The 20,100-nt window shown below is 44.1% G+C and overlaps 1 protein-coding gene across 1 annotated transcript in view; it reads left to right on the forward strand.

The window, feature by feature from the left end:
* Positions 1-20,100, forward strand: part of AP1G1 (adaptor related protein complex 1 subunit gamma 1) — a 99,779-nt gene that overhangs the window by 48,537 nt on the left and 31,142 nt on the right. The window contains exons 4-9 of the mRNA XM_077830860.1: positions 1,592-1,733; positions 2,941-3,037; positions 9,663-9,739; positions 16,910-17,005; positions 17,602-17,682; positions 17,964-18,062. Coding sequence (XP_077686986.1) covers positions 1,592-1,733; positions 2,941-3,037; positions 9,663-9,739; positions 16,910-17,005; positions 17,602-17,682; positions 17,964-18,062 — 592 coding nt within the window. The remainder of the gene's footprint in view (positions 1-1,591; positions 1,734-2,940; positions 3,038-9,662; positions 9,740-16,909; positions 17,006-17,601; positions 17,683-17,963; positions 18,063-20,100) is intronic.

A 20,100-nucleotide genomic window follows, 5' to 3' on the forward strand; every position in this document is an offset into this window, starting at 1 on the left:
ATGTGTCCCTCCTAAAACCCTACAGTGATAACCCCTTCCCTGGCCAAACCACTCCTCCATTTCTACTGGTCGAAGTCCAAGACCACAAAGAGTATGAGGTGCATGCCACCTGTAATTCCATATGCACGTGGGGACACCCGTACTACCTTGTAGACTGGGAAGCATATGGACTTGAAGAGCGCACTTGGCAACCTGCCTCCCATGTCCATGCCTCCAACCTGGTAAGAGAATTTCATGAGGTTCATCCAGAGAAGCCTGGTCCAGTTACACCCTGAAAAGAAGGGCCCTGAAGAGGGAGGAATGATGTAAGAAACCACAGGGCCCATTCACAGTTGCCACGAAAAGGAAGTGAGAGGCTAAATCCTATAGGAAGTCCCACCCTATGGGGCATGAGTGACAGCCCTCCATGATTCCCTGTTAGGCTGGCATTCCCCATATATATCAGGAAGCCATTTCTGAGAGTTGTCTGAGCAACGCAGACCTCCAGCATACTTCTGCCTCAGACCCTGGTCATCGCTCCTTGCTGCAGCTCGCGTGATCACAGGCTCCTGGCTTTTGATCTAGGCTCGCATCCCAACCCTGATCCTGTTTTAGCTTCAGACCATTGCTGACCCCAGTGAAATACTCTGACCTGGCCTGACCCCGATTCTCACCTCACACTCTCAATTTGGTAATGGCCTCTGACTTTAGTTCTGACCTAGTCCCGGATTGATCTCTGACCTTCGGCCCCAATACTGACCAACTCAGTCCATACCCACAGGCTGCCCATGACCCAGTTCTGACAGCATGTCTTTCCCCTTCCCCACCCGCATCTCCTCTGAGCAGGAATTCTTCTCACTCACCTGGACAGGGGGAGAGGGGCCTGGGATGAGAGGCACATGCCCTGTTTCCTCTTACTGGAGGAAGAGTCTGGGGGTCGAGGAGAATCAGCTGGGAAGCTCTACACATCTGAAATTCCCTTTTCCCTTGTAATGCCCAGGATTGGCTAGCTGTTCACACTATCCCCTGCTATGTGAAGTGAGTGTAATGGCCTTAGACAGTTCCCTGTTGTTTGTCAGGGATCCAAAGGCTGGGATCCTTTGCTGCAAAGTTGTTTTGTTATGGCTGGTTAGTGTGTTTCTGCAGAAGCTGGAATGGGGTCAGGGCCTGCCTCTCTGCCTGGGGCAGCACAGAGTGTGGTGTCTGCAACAGTAGCATTTCCCCCACTCTTCTGATGGCTTTTGAGCCCTATGCTTTCATGTGCTAGTCTGGTCAACTGTTGCTTGGATACAGGTGTGAAGTGGGGGTGGAGCTCTGCATGTCTGTTTCTCCTGGGCTGGGCTTCAGGCACTGGTGTTACTGTCACTCAGCCCATTTCACTTGTGACGGTAGCCATACCTGAAGTCTCCAGAGGTGAGTCTGGTGGTGGGCGACTATGCCACGTGTGTCTGAAGCATCCCATTCTTACTCAACTGCCCAGGAACATACATAACTAACGTCTTGGCTTCACAGCATACCTGCATTCTGACTCGCTTCTGATGTGCACCTGTGTCCTGTACTGGAGAGTTCCCTGTGCATGTGCTGACGGGCTTGTTCTTGGTCTCTTTTGCAGTGACCTTAATCACAGCACTCAGTACGTGCAGGGCCTGGCACTCTGCACCCTCGGCTGCATGGGCTCCTCTGAGATGTGCAGAGACCTGGCAGGAGAAGTGGAGAAACTCCTCAAAACATCCAACTCTTACCTAAGGAAAAAGGTACTTCAGGAAGTTTCCGAACTGCTTCTTTGCAATCTAAAGCCTGGGACAAAAGGAAGGGGGAGATGCTTTTAATATTTAGTGGGCTGGGTGGCATAGGGCACATCAGCAAGTTTTTTCTCTGAGAGTACATGTGCTAGCGTGATATCTAGTGACCAAAGACCTCCCTTTATCTGCAGTGCAGGTAAAGCATGGGTGGTGGCAGTGCAAAATTCACTCCCACGCACAGTGTACAGCTCTCGGTAGAGCATACGTTCCTGGGCCTTGAATGGAAGGTCACCAGCAGATGCAGAGGCAGTACCTTGGTGGAAGCCCAGCATAATTCCATCCCTTCTGTTACCTGGAACGTGTTTTTTGACTCCTTCCCAGGGTACTCTCCTTAGGGGACCTTTCCGTTCTCTTTCATCTGCATCAGCTAGTCAGTAGGTATATAGTAAACATGTTAAATGTTGATCTAACATGAATATTATTTGTGATTGTGCCCAGTATGTATAAAGCACTTTCCAAACACTTAAGGATGTTCCATGGTCCAAGGAACTCTCAAGCCAAGGAGAGATAAGTTGGCAGAGGTTGGGGTGGGGGGGAATAACAGGCCATTCGTATACAAGTCAACTTGTTTCATTATAGGCAGCAGTGCAGAAATGTTATTTGAGAGGGAATTAAATGTGGCCAGGTAAGGACCTTGCAAATGAGTTCCTGGAGGCCACACCATGCATAGGGGGATGCTTTGAGACTGCACTTAAAGTATTCTAGCCCTACCAAGATAGGCAGCTCTCTCCAGCATCCTTTCTGGAGAAGTTACAGAGAGGCTGATATACTTCTGTGGCATGTTCAGCTTCCCAGAGCCAGCGTAGCTTGTTGAGTCAGCCTGACGTTCTCTGACAATAATGAAAGTGGAAGAGCATATGAATCCCCAGAGCTACAGAGAGCTGGTATCTGTGGTGTAGACCGAATAGAACTCTCGTCCCAGTGTGTTCAGAACTAACAAGTCCATATGGCATTGGCCAGGATTTTCTCAGAATAGAGATGTTCTTGCACATGTGCTTGTTAACACGTTTCCAGGTGAGTGAAGTGTGCAAATTAGCTCTAATATAGAAGTGGATCCTCTTAAGAAGACTGTTCCTGGCCCACAGATGACTAAGCTTGGAGTCTGCTAGTAGTTGTTGGCATGGAAAGGTGTGCTAACTGTGCTTTTCTTCCTTTGCAGGCAGCACTGTGTGCTGTGCATGTCATCAGGAAGGTGCCTGAACTCATGGAGATGTTCCTGCCAGCCACCAAAAACCTACTGAATGAGAAGAACCATGGTAATGTCAGCAGGCAAGGCCCAGGCCCTGAAAGCAGTGCTCCTCCATTCAGGGGTGGTGCGCACCCACCATCTAACTCGGCATTTCATTTGGAAAAGGCCATTGTTATCATACAGTTTTCTGATAGGTGTCCTTCCAGTTCTGTAGAAAGAGAGCAAATGTCCCTAGTGCTACAAGAGGCATAGAGCTATATTTGATTCTTTGCTCCTGCTGGAAATTACACAGCACAGGCTACAGGGTAATTGAACAGTCTTTCTGTTCATTTATCAAAGTACCTGCTACTCTCATTGTAAGGCAGGTGAAACACATACAGAGTAAATATGGTGAATCTGGGACTCTAACAAACTGTATTATGTAATTCGTGGTATGTTTCTCCTCTGTAAGGATGGCACTCTGAGGTTCCACATTAAGTCTCTCTGACTGCAGGTCACTCTTGCTTTCTGTGCAAGGCAAAAGATTTTCCAGCTGCTAGGGTTGCAAACTCCACTTGAGATCTGAAAGTTCAGCTTCTGTCTGAGATGATTACTGTTTATAAAGATGATGCACTGGGAACTGATGAATAAAGCAGAATGGAGTTGAGCTTGCATTCCCAAAGCTGTGAGATCTTTGCAGTGCTAACTGGAGCAGAGTAATCAGAGGGTTCTTAAGTTGCATGGCAGATTGCTGGGTAAGAAAGGGCTACCTTTACATAATTGCTTTTTGGATCGTAATTGCATTTTAAAATAGATTCTTACTCTGTTTAGAGTAATTTTTTGCAAGCTTGAAACAATACTTCCTTTTGAAAATGTACTTTATTTTATTTTTCACAGCTGTTTTCCAAGTTGGAAGCACTTGTATAAGTGTTTAAAATAAGGATAAATATCCAAACAATTGACTCCTTGCCCATTCACATAACCCAGCACTCAAATGACAGAATTTTTGACTGAAACCATTCTCCTATATCTGGCTACGCAGTGTCTTTGGGCTATAGATGGGCATTAAAGCATGCCATAAAGGGGTCACAAATAGAAGCTGTGTTTCAGAGCTGAGGCTCTTTTGTGGAGAGTGGCCCTAACAAGGAGTTCCTTTCCATTTAAACCAATGCACAGTTGCAGCAGTATCTCCAGTAGCCAAGTAAACATTTGTTTCCTTCTCTACTGAACATGTTCATGTCATTTTATTTCATTGGGGTGTTAGGCTGCAGCACACCTGGGGGGTTGTGGGGAAGGAAAAGGGGGGGTTGCTTGTGGTCTGTGCTACATGTGGACATTGTGAACTTATTTAGGTTTTAAAATGCACTAATTGGAGTACTTAGCGCAGGGACTAATTAAAAAGGTAACAGTATCAGCACCTCACAGTCTTTAATATATTTATCATCACAGCACCCTTGTGAGGCAGGGAAGGATTAGTGTGCTTGTTTTTACAAGTGAGGAACTGAGACTTAGTGACTTTTCCAAGGTCACACGGGAAGTCTTTGGCAGAGCAAGAAATTGGCCCAGGGTCTCCTGAATCTCAGTAACCTGCTGTCCTTCCCTCCCTTACATTCTGAGGAAAAAGAACTTCAGGCAGCTCCAATATTCTGTCAGGACGGCTTTGCATTGTACTGTGAAGCCACCTCCGAATCTGTCAGACCAGCAGAAGAGTGCAGATCTGATTGCCCCATCTCAAAAAAGATATATTGGAATTGGAAAAGGGTAACAAAAATGATTAGGGGTAAGGAACGGCTTCTGTGTGAGGAGAGATTAATAAGACTGGGACTCTTCAGCTTGGAAAAGAGACAACTAAGTGGGGATATGATTGAGGTCTATAAAATCATGACTGATATAAGAAAGTAAATAAGGAAGTGTTGTTATTTATTCCTTCTCATAACACAAGAACTAGGGGTCACCAAATGAAATTAATAGGCAACGGGTTTAAAACAAACAAAAGGAAGTATATTTTTTCACACAACACACAGTCATCCTGTAGAACTCTTTGCCAGGGGATGTCATGAAGGCCAAGACTGTAATAGGGTTCAAAAAAGAACTAGATAAGTTCATGGAAGATAGGTCCATCGATGGTTATTAGCCAGGATGGGCAGGAATGGTGCCCCTAGTCTCTGTTTGCCAGAAGCTGGTGTGGCAAGGCACTCCTTCGTCTCATCAGATTTTGCGTTTTCCCCCTCTGGCCATGGTTGGCCTGGGGTAAACAGCCCCACTCAGGGCAGGGTTTGCCTTCCCCCTTCTGTGCTCCCTTTATTGTATGTCAGGGTAGGCCTGAGGGTCGGCCTAAAGGGTGATCCTCCACCAAGCAAAAAGGAAACAGTCTCAGAAACCCAAAAACCCTGGGGGATACCTTTTGCTGCCTCCTCGCTGGGGCAGGGTGTCTCCCTGTTGGTTGCCCTGGGGTGTCAGTCCTTCCCCTGCAGGCACTCAGGTTTGGTTGTTTCCCCTACGAGAAGGAGCACAACCTCTCAGACTGGAGAAGTTTATTTCCCTGCTGCCACTAGTCTGGCAGCAGGTTGTCCCCTTTTGTCTCTTCCCCTCTTCTCTGCCCAGAGGAGTTTTTTTTCTAAAGATCTCAGGCAGTCCTTAATTGGATTCAGGTGTCCCTGATTGACCTGAGGTAACCCCTTCTCCGCTTGTAGGAAAAAGGGCCTTTAACATTCTAGGACTAACATATCAGCCTTCCAAGACCCTCTTGCAGCTGTCTGACCCGACTTTGTCACACTGGGAATGGGCGATGGGATGGATCACTTGATGATTACCTGTTCTGTTCATTCCCTTTGGGGCACCTGGTGTTGGCCACTATCAGAAGACAGGATACTGGGCTAGATGGACCTTTGGACTGAACCAGTCTGGCTGTTCTTATGAAGATCTGAAGCCCTCTTTTTGAAAATGACCAGTCATCAGCCTCCTAGAACATCTTGGTGTCAGGCAGTCAGCAGGACCTAAAGGAGCTAGTGCACCAACTGTAGAGCTCTTTGTAGGCCAAAAATGAGACTTTTAAGTGCACCTGGAAATGGTTTAGTATAGACTTTGGGAAATGGATGTTGTGTGCTCCCTGAGACGAGCATTGCTGAGCAAGAAGGCTGGCATTTTGTGTGAGCTGAAGTTTGTGTGTCTTTCAGGTGCAACCCCAGTGATTACAAAAGAAAGAATAACAATGGAGAATACTGTGCCTAAAAGGGAAGGCTGCAACATCCTACCCAAATGTAAAAACAGCAGGGAAGGGAAACCATTTTTGCTCGTTGTTCAAGGTCCAGCAGAACAGCTAAAACATTGGCCTTACCAGCAAATTTGGAATAACCCGTACATCCTAGGGGCAGATACCAAGTCTGCCATCTCCTCCAGATGTTTCTGCCTGCGCATTAGATCTCCCTCTTCTCTGGAATTATGGAGCTGATTATGGGGGTAGGCAGCTGGCAATTAAAAACAAAAAGCAACTTGCTTGAGCATCTCCCCATGTGGCTGCTAAGAGTTACATTGACTGCAAGTTGATGGCCGGTGAAATGTTGATCTGGGTTGGGTCTACAATCTAGGCGATGTCCTTTTTTAAAAGGAATGAGTATAGGTTCTTGCAGTGGAGCATTTCAGTAGCTGGTCAGACTGGGTCGTGGATGAAAGAAAATATTTCTACAACCGTTGATTCAGCGTTAACGATTGAAGGTCAGTCTAGATAAGTCAAATGTTGATGGTAGGTTGGAGGAAGCAACTGGAGGATAGAACAGAAATATCTGCTTTTTTAGTGTGCCCCCACGGTTTGTCACTATCTGCAACTTTGAGGGTATTGTTAGATGCTCAGTTTGTGTTTAGATGATCAAATAGCAAAAGTGACCAGAATGGTGCATCTCATCTGCACCTGATCAGGAGGTGCCCCTTAAATTTACTTAGAAGCTCATACTAGGGCAAAATAATAAACAGTGTCATTTATTAACATAAGAATTGCCATGCTGGATTACTCCAATGGTCCATCTAACCAACTATCCTTTCCCAGCCAGTCGCCTATCAGATGCTAGGGACAAGAAATCTAAGTGGGAATTAGGGAAAGCTTTTTCTTAACCTAAGTCATTAGTGCTTGGCTTATGTCATAGAGCCATTAAGGTTTATATCCTTAATGTAATCTCATTTTAACTGATGTAACTGAGAGTGATTTTTAGCTGTATAAATGTCTAATCCCTTTTTGAATGAGTAAGTTTTTTGGCTTCAGTGATATCTAGTGGTAGAGAGTCCCTCAGGTTGATGGACCATTGTAGGAGGAAATCTCTTCTGTCCTCAATTTTAAATTTCTGTTTCGGTTTTGTTGAACGTCTCCTTGTTCTTGTACCATAAAGGATCACCCGAATGAGCTTCTGTTCCCCATTTGTTAATTTTGGATCCCTCAATCCTGCCCCCTTTTTTGTCTCCTACATAAACTATCTGTCTTTTCAGTTTCTCCAGACATCTAATGATTTTCTTTGCTCGTCTCTATGAAGTGGGCTATCTACCGCAAGCACACAACTCCAGTTCTTTATCTGCACTGATTGCTTGTTGGTTTTGACCTATAAAGTCCTGAATGGCTTGGAACCTGCCTCCCTGTGTGATACTGACTCTGTTCAGAGGCATGTAAATTGGAGCCTCTTTAGTGCATGAGACGAGAGCCGCTGGCAGGCATTCTCCGTAAAGATCAATGAACCCTGCTTGCTGGGACCCAAAACAACCATGCCCACCTTCTGGCCATAATCCAGCACCCCCAGTTCCCAAAGGCAGGCCAGAACCCCCTGTAGGTACACAGCTGCAGCTGAGCCATTGCAGCGCTTCAGTGCCGCTATAGTCTTCCAAGAGTAGATAAGTCCTAAGCCTTTTTTTTGGGCAGGGTCTCTCTCTCTCTTTCTCATGGCCTGTATTACTGCTACTCCAATACACACAGTACATAACAATCTAGTGATCTTCAGGGCATGCTTCAAATGCAGTGCCTCTTTGTAATTTATCACTTAAATCAGCCTCTGTGTCAGATAACTGACTGGTATCTAATTAATGTCTATCTTTTAAAAAAGGCTCCAGGGGCGAACCTGGCAATTACAGGCTGCTAAGCCTGACTTCAGTGCCAGGAAAATTGGTTGAAACTATAATAAAGAACAGAATTATCAGACGCACAGATGAATGTGATATGTTGGGGAAGAGTCACCCTGGCTTTTGTAAAGAGAAATCATGCCTCACCAATCTATTCGAATTTAAAGGTATAAACAAACATGTGGACAAGGATGATCCAGTGGAAATAGTGTACTTGGACTTTCAGAAAGCCTTTGGTAAGGTCCCACAATAAAGGCTCTTAAGCAAACTAATCAGTCATGGGATAAGAGGGAAGGTCCTCCCATGGATCGGTAACTGACTAAAAAATAGGGACCAAAGGGTAGGAATAAATGGTCAGTCTTAAGGGAGAGAGGAAAATAGCAGGGTCCCCTAAGGATCTGTACTGGAACTTGTTAGTCAGCATATTCAGAAATGATCTGGAAAAAGGGGTGAACAGTGAGGTGGCAAAATTACTCAAAATAGTTAACTACTCGCAGTCAGCTTTGGACTTACAAAGGGATCTCACTAAACCGGGTGACAGAATGGCAGATGTAATTCAGTGTTGATAAATGCAAAGTAATGCACATTGGAAAAAATAATCCCAACTATACATACAAAATGATGGGGTCTAAATTAGCTGTTACCACTCAAGAAAGAGTCACTGTGGATAGGTCTCTGAAAACATCTACTCAACAAGCAGTGGCAGTCAAAAAGGCTAACAACCATTAGGAAAGGGAACCATTAGGAAAGGGATGAATAATAAAACAGGAAATACCATGATCCTGCTATATGAATCCATGGTACACCCACACCGTAAATTCTGTGTGCAGTTCTGGTAACCTCACCTCAAAAGATATATTAGTGTTGGAAAAGGTGCAGAGAAGGGCAATGAAAATAATTAGGAGTATGGAACAGCTTCCATATGAGGAAAGATTAAAAAGACTGGGACTATTCAGTTTGGAAAAGAGACAGCTGAGGGGGGATATGACAGAGGTCTGTAAAATCACGACTGATGCGGAGAAAGAAGAGGGAGGTGTTTACTCCTTCCAATGACACAGGAACGGGGGGAAGGGGTCACCCAATGAAATTAATAGGCAGTAGGTTTAAAACAGACATAAGGAAGCACTTCTTCACACTATACACTATCAACCTGTGGAACTTGTTGCCAGGGGATGTTGTGGAGGTCAAAAGTATAACTGAGTTTAAAAAAAAAAATTAGATAAGTTCCTGGTGGATAGTTCCATTGATGGCTATTAACCAAGATGGTCAGGGACAAAGGTGTGCCTAACCTCCAACTTCCAGAAGCTGGGACTGGACGACAGGCAATGGGTCACTCAAAATCGCCTTGTTCTGTTCTCTTCCTCTCAAGCATCTGGCATTGGCCAGTTGCAAGACAGGATACTGGCTAGATGAACCATTGGTCTCACCCCCTATAGCCATTTTTATGTTCTTGTTGCAGGCATTTGTGGGGGAGAGGGGTTCAGGTGAGAGATGTTTGTGGGATTGCTGCTACTATTTTTCCTTTATGGCTTTCATTTTTAATTTTTTTTTTGGTCAGGTGCCTAGAGTCTTTATAAGTGAAATCTAAATAACTAGACTTGTTTCTGGCCTTGCAGGTGTTCTTCACACATCAGTTGTCCTCCTCACAGAGATGTGTGAGAGAAGCCCAGACATGTTATCACACTTCAGAAAGGTAAGTACAAACTGTGCATTAGTATCCCTGATAGCTAATGTTTACCTGCTTCTTCTGGGCTGACACTTCCATCCTTGATCTTAGCCAACAGGATGTGTCCACAAGTTTTGAGCAAAATCTGTACAGCTATTTTTAAATGAGGCACGTGATGATGATGCAGGCTTTCCACTTGAAAAACAATGTCACACAATATCATCAAATAATTAAATTAGAAGTTTTCCATGTGGTTCATCTTTGAGTCTCCTTGTGAGCATGGGAAGGGGTAAATTATAAGACACTGACAAATCGCTTATGTGCATGAAAACTGTGAAACTTGTCCCAGAGTTAAAGTTGCAATGACTCCTGTTATGAAAGTCCCCTAAATACATTATTCCTCATGTACCTGATTGCATCAGTGACATCTGAAGTGGATAAAGTTTAATCTCCTTTTTCTTTTTTATCTAAGATGGGGAACTAAAATCACAAGCTTACACTGTTAACCTTATAGTTTTATACATTCCACTCAGGAAAAGGCAGAATTGAGGTTTTCATAGTATAGCTAGGCTTGGCAGAATCCAATTTTTATTTTTCATAATTTTGATCAATAATATCATTTTAAGCATTTTATCTATTTTTATCAAATGTTTGTAGTTGTGCAAAATTGTGGGGAGGGTGTCAGACAGTAGGTGGAATAGACAATAATAATTTAATGATAGTAGAAACTAAAATTCAAAAGGTTAAAGTTTATACCCCTTAAAACACAAATTGTCAACATCACATAGCTAAGTCCAAATCAGACTGCAAAGAGTTACAAAGGGATCTCACAAAACTGGGTGACTGGGCAACAAAATGGCAGATGAAATTCAATGTTGATGCATACAAAGTAATGCACGTTGGAAAACATAATCCCAGCTATACATACAGGATGATGGGATCTAAATTAGCTGTTACCACTCAAGAAAGAGATCCTGGAGTCATTGTGGATAGTTCTCTGAAGATATCTGCTGCATGTGCACCGGCAGCCAAAAGCGGTAACAGGCTATTAGGAACCACTAGGAAAGGGATAAATAATAAGACAGAAAATATCATCATGTCACTATATAAATCCATGGTACGCCCACGCATTGAATTCAGTTCTGTTTGTCCCATCTCAAAAAAGATATATTTGAATTGGAAAAGGTTCAGAGAAGGGCAACAAAAATCATTAGGGGTATGGAACAGCTTCCATCTGAGAGAAGATTAATAAGACTGGGAATTTTCAGCTTGGAAAAGAGAGGACTAAGGAGGGATATGACGGGTCTATAAAATCATGAGTGGTGTGGAGAAAGTGAATAAGGAAGTGTTGTTTACTCCTTCACGTAACACAAGAACCAATTAATTAGCAGGTTTAAAACTAACATAAGGAAATACTTTTTTACCCAACACGCAGTCAACCTGTGGAACTTGTGGCCAGGGGATGTTGTGAAGGCCAAAAGAGTAACTGGGTTCAAAAAAAAATTAGATAAGTTCATGGAGAATAAGTCCATCATTGGATATTAGCCAAGATGGCCAGTGATGCAACCTCATGCTCTGGGTGTCCTTGACCTCTGATTGCCAGAAGTTGGGAGTGGACATTAGGGGATGGATCACTCAATAAACTGTCCTGTTCATTCCCTCTGGGGCACCTGGCATTGGCCACTGTCAGAAGACAGGATATTGGGCTAGATGGACCATTAGTCTGACCCAGTATGGCCGTTCTTATGTGTCAAAATATACATAGTAAATACTCTTAAATCAAACTCTCATTAGTTCTCAAGCAGCATTTTTCTTACTTTGCCTGTCTGTAAATTTTGGTCATCATTGATGGAAATATTTTTTCATTGGTTTGTGTATGTGTATGGTGAAATCGATGTTTACCAACATTTACTGGTTAAAAACCTAATGCTTCAGCCTAAGTATAGCTAACATGTCCACATTGCACACAGCATGTAATAAGTGGCATTTTTCCCAGGGCGGGTAGGAATTTCAGAGCCAGCAGTGTTCTTGTCTTCTAGCACACTGTCCTAGCACATGCCTCTTGTCACTGCCTGCTGTAATTGTTCTTGTTGTATCTGCTGCTTTCAGAATTTATTAACTGCAAAATCTTAAAGATTTCCTTCCAGAATGATTTGGAGGATGTTCTTTGGTGTACAGTTCTGATTCCTTTGGGCAAAGGGGGAATTGGGAACCAAATGAGCCAGTAGAATGCAACTGGCCAGTTGCTCCACTGAAAAATTTGAGAGGAGTCTTCTGCCTGTGTGCACAGCTCCCAACATACTCTTCCTGTAAGTCCTAGATTTGCTTGCAGTGACCTCAGACAGGCGCCCCCTTTGCTAGTGCACTTTGTGTGTGCTAGAGCTGGGGCGAATGTTATGGGGGCAGTGGTGTTGTCCTGAGCCATTGCTCACTACTTAGGAGGTGGCTGAGTCCTGGGGGGAGCGATGAGGAGTTGAGTCCAATGGCTTTGTCCAGGGCTTCTTTTTAGTGGTGCTTTCTTCTAGCCATCTTTCTTGTGGTGTTTTATGCTGTGAATAGTATGATGCTGATCTGTTCCTAATGCCTGCTTTGTCTGTTTTATCCCTTTTGTCTGTTTGGACTCCTGCTGTATGTTAGAATGAAAAGGTAAGAGTTAACTCTTCTAGATGGTGCATGCTTTCACTGGATCTGTAGAGGCTTCTGTGTGTCCAGTCACCACATGGAGGCGCTGTGCACTAACACTGCAGTTGTGATTAATGCCATGTGCTAGCTATGCTATACTTGTCTAACAAGCTCATTGTAGTCCAGTTTTTGTTTTGTCATTAAATTCCCGTATCCATGGCAGCCCTGGATCTCAATTGTGGCCTCTCCCAAGCTGTGAACCTATCTTGATCCCTTCCTTCCTTGTTTGAGGAATTTAGGCAGCTTCCTGTGTTCCTCTCTTTTAAAAAGTCTGATCGTCCTGGAGCCTTGATGTATTCTCCTTACCACAAGGTGTGTTTTGCTTCCCACTGGCAAAGTGGGACAGCGCTGGGTAATTCAGATGCTCTCCTGTATATAAGGGGGAGTGGGATAAGAACTCCATCGCTGGAGTGGTTACAGCCGCGTTGGGAAACAGATACATGCAGGGGAGCATGGACTACCACATACCACATAGGCTCAGTAGGCAGCACTGGACTCTTCAGTACAAATCCATTGCACATCTTTTCTGGAACTATCTGGCTGTCAAGGATCAGCAGAGTGGGGTAGGCATCAACTGATCTTTATGGCTGTAGCCTTTTTCTTTGTTTGTCCTGTCATCAGTTTTGGTACCTTGCGTTGTACGTAAGAAAACAAAGAAAATGTAAAGCAGGGTTCCAAGAATGTTTATGCAGACCACCCCAGTCAGCTGCACTTTGTATTCAGGGGGAGGGAGCATGTCCTCTTGCTCTCCTCTGAGATCTGAAGGGAAGCAACCTCCTCCAGTGATATAAAAGTCTGATTGCTGAAATGCTCCAGGCTGGAGGAAGAGAGAATCAAGAAAACTACAAGGAGAGAGATGTTTCCTTCTTGCAGAGCCATCTCAAATTTGCAGCAGAATGCTGCTGATCGAGCTTCTGTCAGGCACTCTAAACTCTGACATGGCTAGTCTGTGGCAGATCTCGAAGGGGAATAATAGGTACCTGAGCAGCTGCAGCACAATCCTGTAGGGAAGACAGAGGTGGCTTTCGGAGAAGGTTCTGCTGGAGGACATGGGGGTGAAGTGTGTTCATTCTGCATATACAGAGGTATAGGTGAAAGGAAAAATGAGGCTGTTCTAATATGGTATGGAAACCTGCCCCAACAGGTCTAGTATCATCCCACCTGCAAATCACCCATTGCTCTTTAATTGGCCTTCAGTCTGTCTCAGCAGGACAGCCAGCTCCAGCACATTTTTGGACTCCATTTGACTGCCTATTTCTTAGGTCATTTTACTTAATGTCAGCTCTGAGATGGAAAGATGAGTGGAATGAGAGAGAGAGAGATTACTTCTTCACTGCTTTAGTTAATTTACCTGGAGATCCATCAGCTTTAACAAGCATTATGTCATGCTCTGGCAAGCGGGTCAAGACTTTCTTTAAATGAGAACGTGTTTTCTAGAGAATGAAACTTGGAGAGATGTGCAGTATCCTTCCCTCTGAAAATGTGAACCCACCCTGTGGCTATTCCAGCCTGTCTTTAGTGTGCGAGCAAGAGTGTTTTGGTGGGTTGTGGTGGTGATAGGCTTCCATTTCATCACTCCAACTATTGTGAGGCCCATCACAACCTGTCTATAGTAGTCCTCACCTGAGAACTATGGTCAGTGTTATCTGCTGCTGGTAATCCCAATCTGAGTACACCCATGGAATGTATGTGCTGCTACAGAACAGTGACATCATAGAACCATAGGGTTAGAAGGAACCTCAGGGGTCATCTAGTCTAACTCCCTGGCAAGATACAGGATTTGATGTATCTAAACCAGTGGTGTCAACCTTATAACAAAGGAGGGCTTCAAACTGTGTCGGCCAAACAGTGTCTCCATATTTTAATACGATTTAAAGCTCCCTCTATTAATTTATATTTTAAGTTCAGCTTGTTTTGTATGTATTTAGATAGGTTGTTTTTATGTACAGTATTGTCTGTTTATGCACTTGTGTAAACTAAAATGATGTAAACATGACAAAACAATAATGAATCAGCCATTAGTATATTGTGTTGAAGCAGGCTCTGGACCTTATGAAATGCTCTAGTGGACCGTAGTTTGGGCACCCCTTGTCTAAGCCATCCAAGACAGCTGGCTATCCAGCTTCTTTTTGAAAGCCTCCAGTGAAGGATTTTCCACAACTTCTTGGGGCACTATGTTCCATTTTCCTACTGTTCTTACAGTTAAGAAGTTTTTCCTGAAATTGATGGATGGAGTAGTGAGACACCCATGACTACCAGTCCAAGAGTTAGAGTAGACTGAGGCAAACTATCTCATGCGGATGACTTGTCTCCTAAAAACAGCCACATTGCAGTCCCTGAAAGAGCGACTTTTCCTGAGGAGTAGGAAGATGACCCTGGTAATCAGTGCCATCAACTTCTGCAGAACCTAAGCGCTCATTCTGAAAAGTTTCTGCCCCTCAAGCTTGGAAAGAAAAACGTCCAAATGTAAACATTGGAGATGATAGTGCAGGTTTGCCGTCCTGAATTTGTGGGCAGTTCTGGTGCTATGTTGCTGAATGTCATAGAATCATAGAATATCAGGGTTGGAAGGGACCTCAGGAAGTCATCTAGTCCAACCCCCTGCTCAAAGCAGGACCAATCCCCAACTAAATCATCCCAGCCAGGGCTTTGTCAAGCCTGACCTTAAAAATCTCTTAAGGAAGGAGATTACCCAACCTTCCTAGGTAACGCGTTCCAGTGCTTCAGCACCCTCCGAGTGAAAAAGTTTTTCCTAATATCCAACCTAAACCTCCCTGTCTGCAATTTGAGACCATTACTCCTTGTTCTGTCATCTGGCACCACTGAGAACAGTCTAGATCCATCCTCTTTGGAACCCCCTTTCAGGTAGTTGAAAGCAGCTATCAAATTCACCCTCATTCTTCTCTTCTCTCATTCACCCCCTTCTCTTACTTCCTCATAAGTCATGTGTTCCAGCCCCCTAATAATTTTTGTTGCCCTCTGCTGGACTCTTTCCAATTTTTCCACATCCTCCTTGTAATGTGGGGCCCAAAACTGGACGCAGTACTCCAGATGAGGCCTCACCAATGTCGAATACAGGGGAATGATCACGTCCCTGGATCTGCTGGCAATGCTCCTACTTATACAGCTCAAAATGCTGTTAGCCTTCTTGGCAACAAGGGCACACTGTTGACTTGTATCCAGCTTCTCGTCCACTGTAACCCCCAGGTCTCTTTCTGCAGAACTGCTGCCTAGCCATTCAGTCCCTAGTCTGTAACGGTGCATGGGATTCTTCCGTCCTAAGTGCAGGACTCTGCACTTGTCCTTGTTGAACTTCATCAGATTTCTTTGGGCCCAATCCTCCAATTTGTCTAGGTCCCTCTGTATCCTATCCCTACCCTCCAGCATATCTACCACTCCTCCCAGTTTAGTGTCATCTGCAAACTTGCTGAGGGTGCAATCCACACCATCCTCCAGATCATTTGTGAAGATATTGAACAAAACTGGCCCCAGGACCGACCCTTGGGGCACTCCACTTGATACCGGCTGCCAACTAGACATGGAGCCATTGATCACTACCCGCTGAGCCCGACAATCTAGCCAGCTTTCTATCCACCTTATATTCCGTTCATTCAGCCCAAACTTCTTTAATTTGCTGGCAAGAATACTGTGGGCGAGCATGTCAAAAGCTTTGCTAAAGTCAAGGAACAACACGTCCACGGCTTTCCCCTCATCCTCGTGTCAGAGTTCTGCCAATCCACAGTAGCATGAATTAGCACAACTGTAGTCAATTTTATTGCTACTATCCAGAATCCTGTGGGCAGAAGTGAAACCTGAGAGAAATCAGGCCAGTTCCATGCTGCTGCTGGTGTGTGGGGAAGCTGTGAGCAGGAGAAGGTGGGTAGGCCCTGGGGAAGCTCTTCACTGGGGGTACTACCCAACTATTGGAGATGGGGTGGGAGGTAGATCAGTGGAAATTCTCCCACTTTGACTACCCTGGAGGGTTTGCAGCACGGAAGAGAAGAGAGAGAGCTATCCCTGCAGATAGCTAGGGAAGAGTGATAAACTTAGGACATAATGACATCTGTTTCTGTTGTGGGAATGCCTAAAGACCCCCATCAGGGATCCCACTATGCCAGGCACTCCATACACATAACAAAAAGGTGGTCCCTGCCCTAAAGAACTTAGATTAAGTCAGCCAGAAGCTGGTGTGAAAGAGCCCCAATGCAAGGACAGCATCCTGTGGAAGACCAGCAGCTCTTCTTATTTTCAGCAGCTGATGGCAGGGGAACTCTGTTTTTTATCTGCCTCTGGGCTGGTTGGCTTAGCTCTCTAGTAGCTTTGTAGTATGGTGTTCAGGTCCTGGCCAGACATCAGTATCAATATGTTCAGATAACCCAGCCTGCGCAATCACAGATGTTCTGTGTGGAAGGATGTGTACACTAATCTTTAGGAATCATTCTTGGATCCCTACATCAAAAGTGAGGAAGACAAGTGTTGTGACTATACTTTCTGATGGATCTTTCTTCTTCACAGCTTGTACCCCAGTTAGTTCGTATTCTAAAGAACCTTATCATGTCTGGATATTCACCAGAGCATGACGTGTCTGGGATCAGTGACCCCTTCCTGCAGGTAAGGATTGATAGTAAAACTCTCGGGTAGCTCTGTCTCCCGTGCAGTGTTTGGGACTTGGTTTCTGACTCCCTTGCCTATTCTGCGAATTCATGGCAGGAGGAGTAAGCTTATAGCTATCCATATTATTTCCATGTCAGTTGTTTGGTTGTAGGGGGAGTGCTTCTGGCTAGAGGATAAAGACCTAAACATAGTATAAATCCTTACATCCTGGGAAAGACCTCATTGAGGGAGAAGAGTTCAAATCCTCCATCTCTGCTCTAAAGCAGAGGGCCTTGTGATTTAATTGCCATATTTATCAGCATTTGATCTGTCTCTCCTGCACTCTTCCATGAGTTAACTGGAGGCCATTGCATAAAGTTGCTTTGTCATAGAATCATAGAATATCAAGATTGGAAGGGACCTCAGGAGGTCATCTAGTCCAACCCCCTGCTCAAAGCAGGACCAATCCCCAACCAAATCATCCCAGCCAGGGCTTTGTCAAGCCTGAGCTTAAAAACCTCTTAAGGAAGGAGATTCCACCACCTCCCTAGGTAGCCCATTCCAGATGGGTTATGCCAGATGTGATTTAATTTGCTGCCTTTTTGTCTTTTCAGGTGCGAATCCTGCGGTTACTAAGAATCCTGGGGCGAAATGATGACGACTCAAGTGAAGCAATGAATGACATACTTGCACAGGTGAGGCCTGCCAGGTTAAGTTGATATTCAGCCTAAATTGTTCCTCTTAATTTCATCTTGTTACTTATAGTTACGTCCTTATGTACCACAGCATGAGCATCAACTCATTGTGCCACAAGTGTGTGCTTCTGCGGGCAGTGATTTAATCTGGCAGGAGCTAACAAGCTGGGCAAGTGGGAGGGCGGTGCCTTGTTCTGATACAGAAATGGGAGGCGGCCTGGGCAGGGTGCTGCAGGTGCTGGCAAAGCACTGGCAGTTACTTTACTTTGTTTTTTTTCCAGGTTGCCACTAATACAGAAACAAGTAAAAACGTGGGTAATGCCATCCTCTATGAAACTGTATTGACTATTATGGACATCAAGTCTGAGAGTGGACTGCGAGTACGTTGCCTTTACCATGGTTTTTTTCACTAAACCCATAGGATTGTAAAAGTTAGAGATGAAATGACTGATTAAATGGAGTCCACCTGTTGGGGCTAGGGCAGGTACTAGTTTTCGTAGTGGATGTATGAAGCTAAACCATTACGCTTGATTTTAGTCAAACAATGGGCCCCAGGCTGAATTCATCAGTTACCGATGGCTAGTACTTAGGGCTCTAAAGTGTCACTGGAATTGGTTGAATCATAGAAAGGTAGGACTGGCAGGGACTTCAGTGGGTCGTCTAGTCGTCCCCTACACTGAGGCAGGACTAAGTATCATCTAGATCAGTGTTTCCCAAACTTACAACAGTTTTGAGGCATTTGTCTTACCTGCGTACCTTTCTCGGGTGAAGATAATTGGGGGGTGGGGGGTGGTAGCCACATTTTTTAACACACTCCTAATTAGTTTCATTCTGGATTAAATGTTTATTAGAAATAAATACAAAATTATATTCCATACAGTTGAAACAAAAATTGTAATAGAAATAATAGTTACATATAGAAATAGTACTAGAAATAATTAAAATAATAGAAGCGAATCAACGGTCTGGCAGAACAGCATGTGCGTATATGTATATATATTTATATATATATAGTGAATTCGTATCATTCTGAAATTAAAATACGCTGGTTAGGTTAGTGAAGAAAGCACTAGTTTTAATACTATTTTGGTACTAAAAAATTTTCAGTACAAACCAAACTATTCAGTGCGAGGGATGGAACTGCTTCTGACCAGACACTGTCGTGGGGATATCTGGTCGATGTTTGTGATCTTAAGATGAAGATGGGGCTCCATGTCAATAAGATGATTTCATTCTTTTGTTTTGATGCCAACCAGCACAGAGAATCTGATCTCGCACAAATATGAGGTGGGAAAAGGCAGAAGATACTTGTCCGATAGAGCTGGATATTCAGAGCTAACCCCCAGCCAAAATGACGTCAGTGTATTTTGCTCAAATTTTGTTTTCAGGAAGCTATCTGAAGCCAGCTCCAAGAGCTGCTGTTCTTCTGAAGCAGAGAGGTTATTTGGCAATGTTTGAACATTGATGATAAAAGGGTTCCTTATCCATTCAGAAGTGCCGTCCAGTTCAGGGAAATGCTTACGAAGATCTTTCTGCAAGCTTTCCAAATGCTACTTCATGGTTTGCAACACATCACTATCAAGTTCGTTAGTTGAGTTTATTACTAAGTCATGAAGAGATGGAAAGGAATCCAGTTCATGACGACTAAGACATTTATGCCACATTTTCAATTTTGTGACCATGGCGCTCACTCTGTCTTGAACATGGAATATTGATATGAGTTTCCCTTACAAGGATAGATTGAGGTTGTTTAAATGAGCAAAGATATCTGCAATATATGCTAGTTTGCATAGCCATTTCCAGTCATGTATACGGTCTCGCAGGTTAAAGGTTTCATCTAAAAAAAACTTGCAGTTCTTCTCGCAGCTCAAACAGGCGATTCAGAACTTTTCCACGTGAAAGCCAATGCACTTCAGTGTGAAACAGGAGTTGTGTGTAATCACTGCCCATCTCATCACAAAGCTGAGAAAACAGCCGGGTGTTCAGAGGGCGACCTTTCACAAAATTGTTTATTTTCGCAGCTTCATCCAGTACTTGCTTTAGATCTGCCTGCATGTTCTGGGTGGTGAGTGCTTCCCTGTGAATGCAACAATGAGTCGATTTGCTTCTGGCGCAAGAGCTTGAATACGTGCAACAACTCCTTTCTTCGAACCAGTCATGGCTCTGGCGCCATCCGTGCTTAGTCCAACACAACGACTCCAATCCAAGTCATTGTTTTTGATAAAGTCATCAATAAACTTTAAAAATAGCTTCTCCAGTTGTATGTGTTGGCCTAGGTTGGCAGAACAAAATATCATCGTGGACTTCATTATTCAGCTCATATCTGAGAAACAACGAAAGATTAGCTAAATTCACAATATCAGTGGATTCATCCGCTTGCAGTGCATAGTAGCGACTCTTGTACTCTTGACAATAATT

This window comes from Eretmochelys imbricata, chromosome 12, assembly GCF_965152235.1.
Source record: "Eretmochelys imbricata isolate rEreImb1 chromosome 12, rEreImb1.hap1, whole genome shotgun sequence".
Taxonomy (NCBI): Eukaryota; Metazoa; Chordata; order Testudines; family Cheloniidae; genus Eretmochelys; species Eretmochelys imbricata.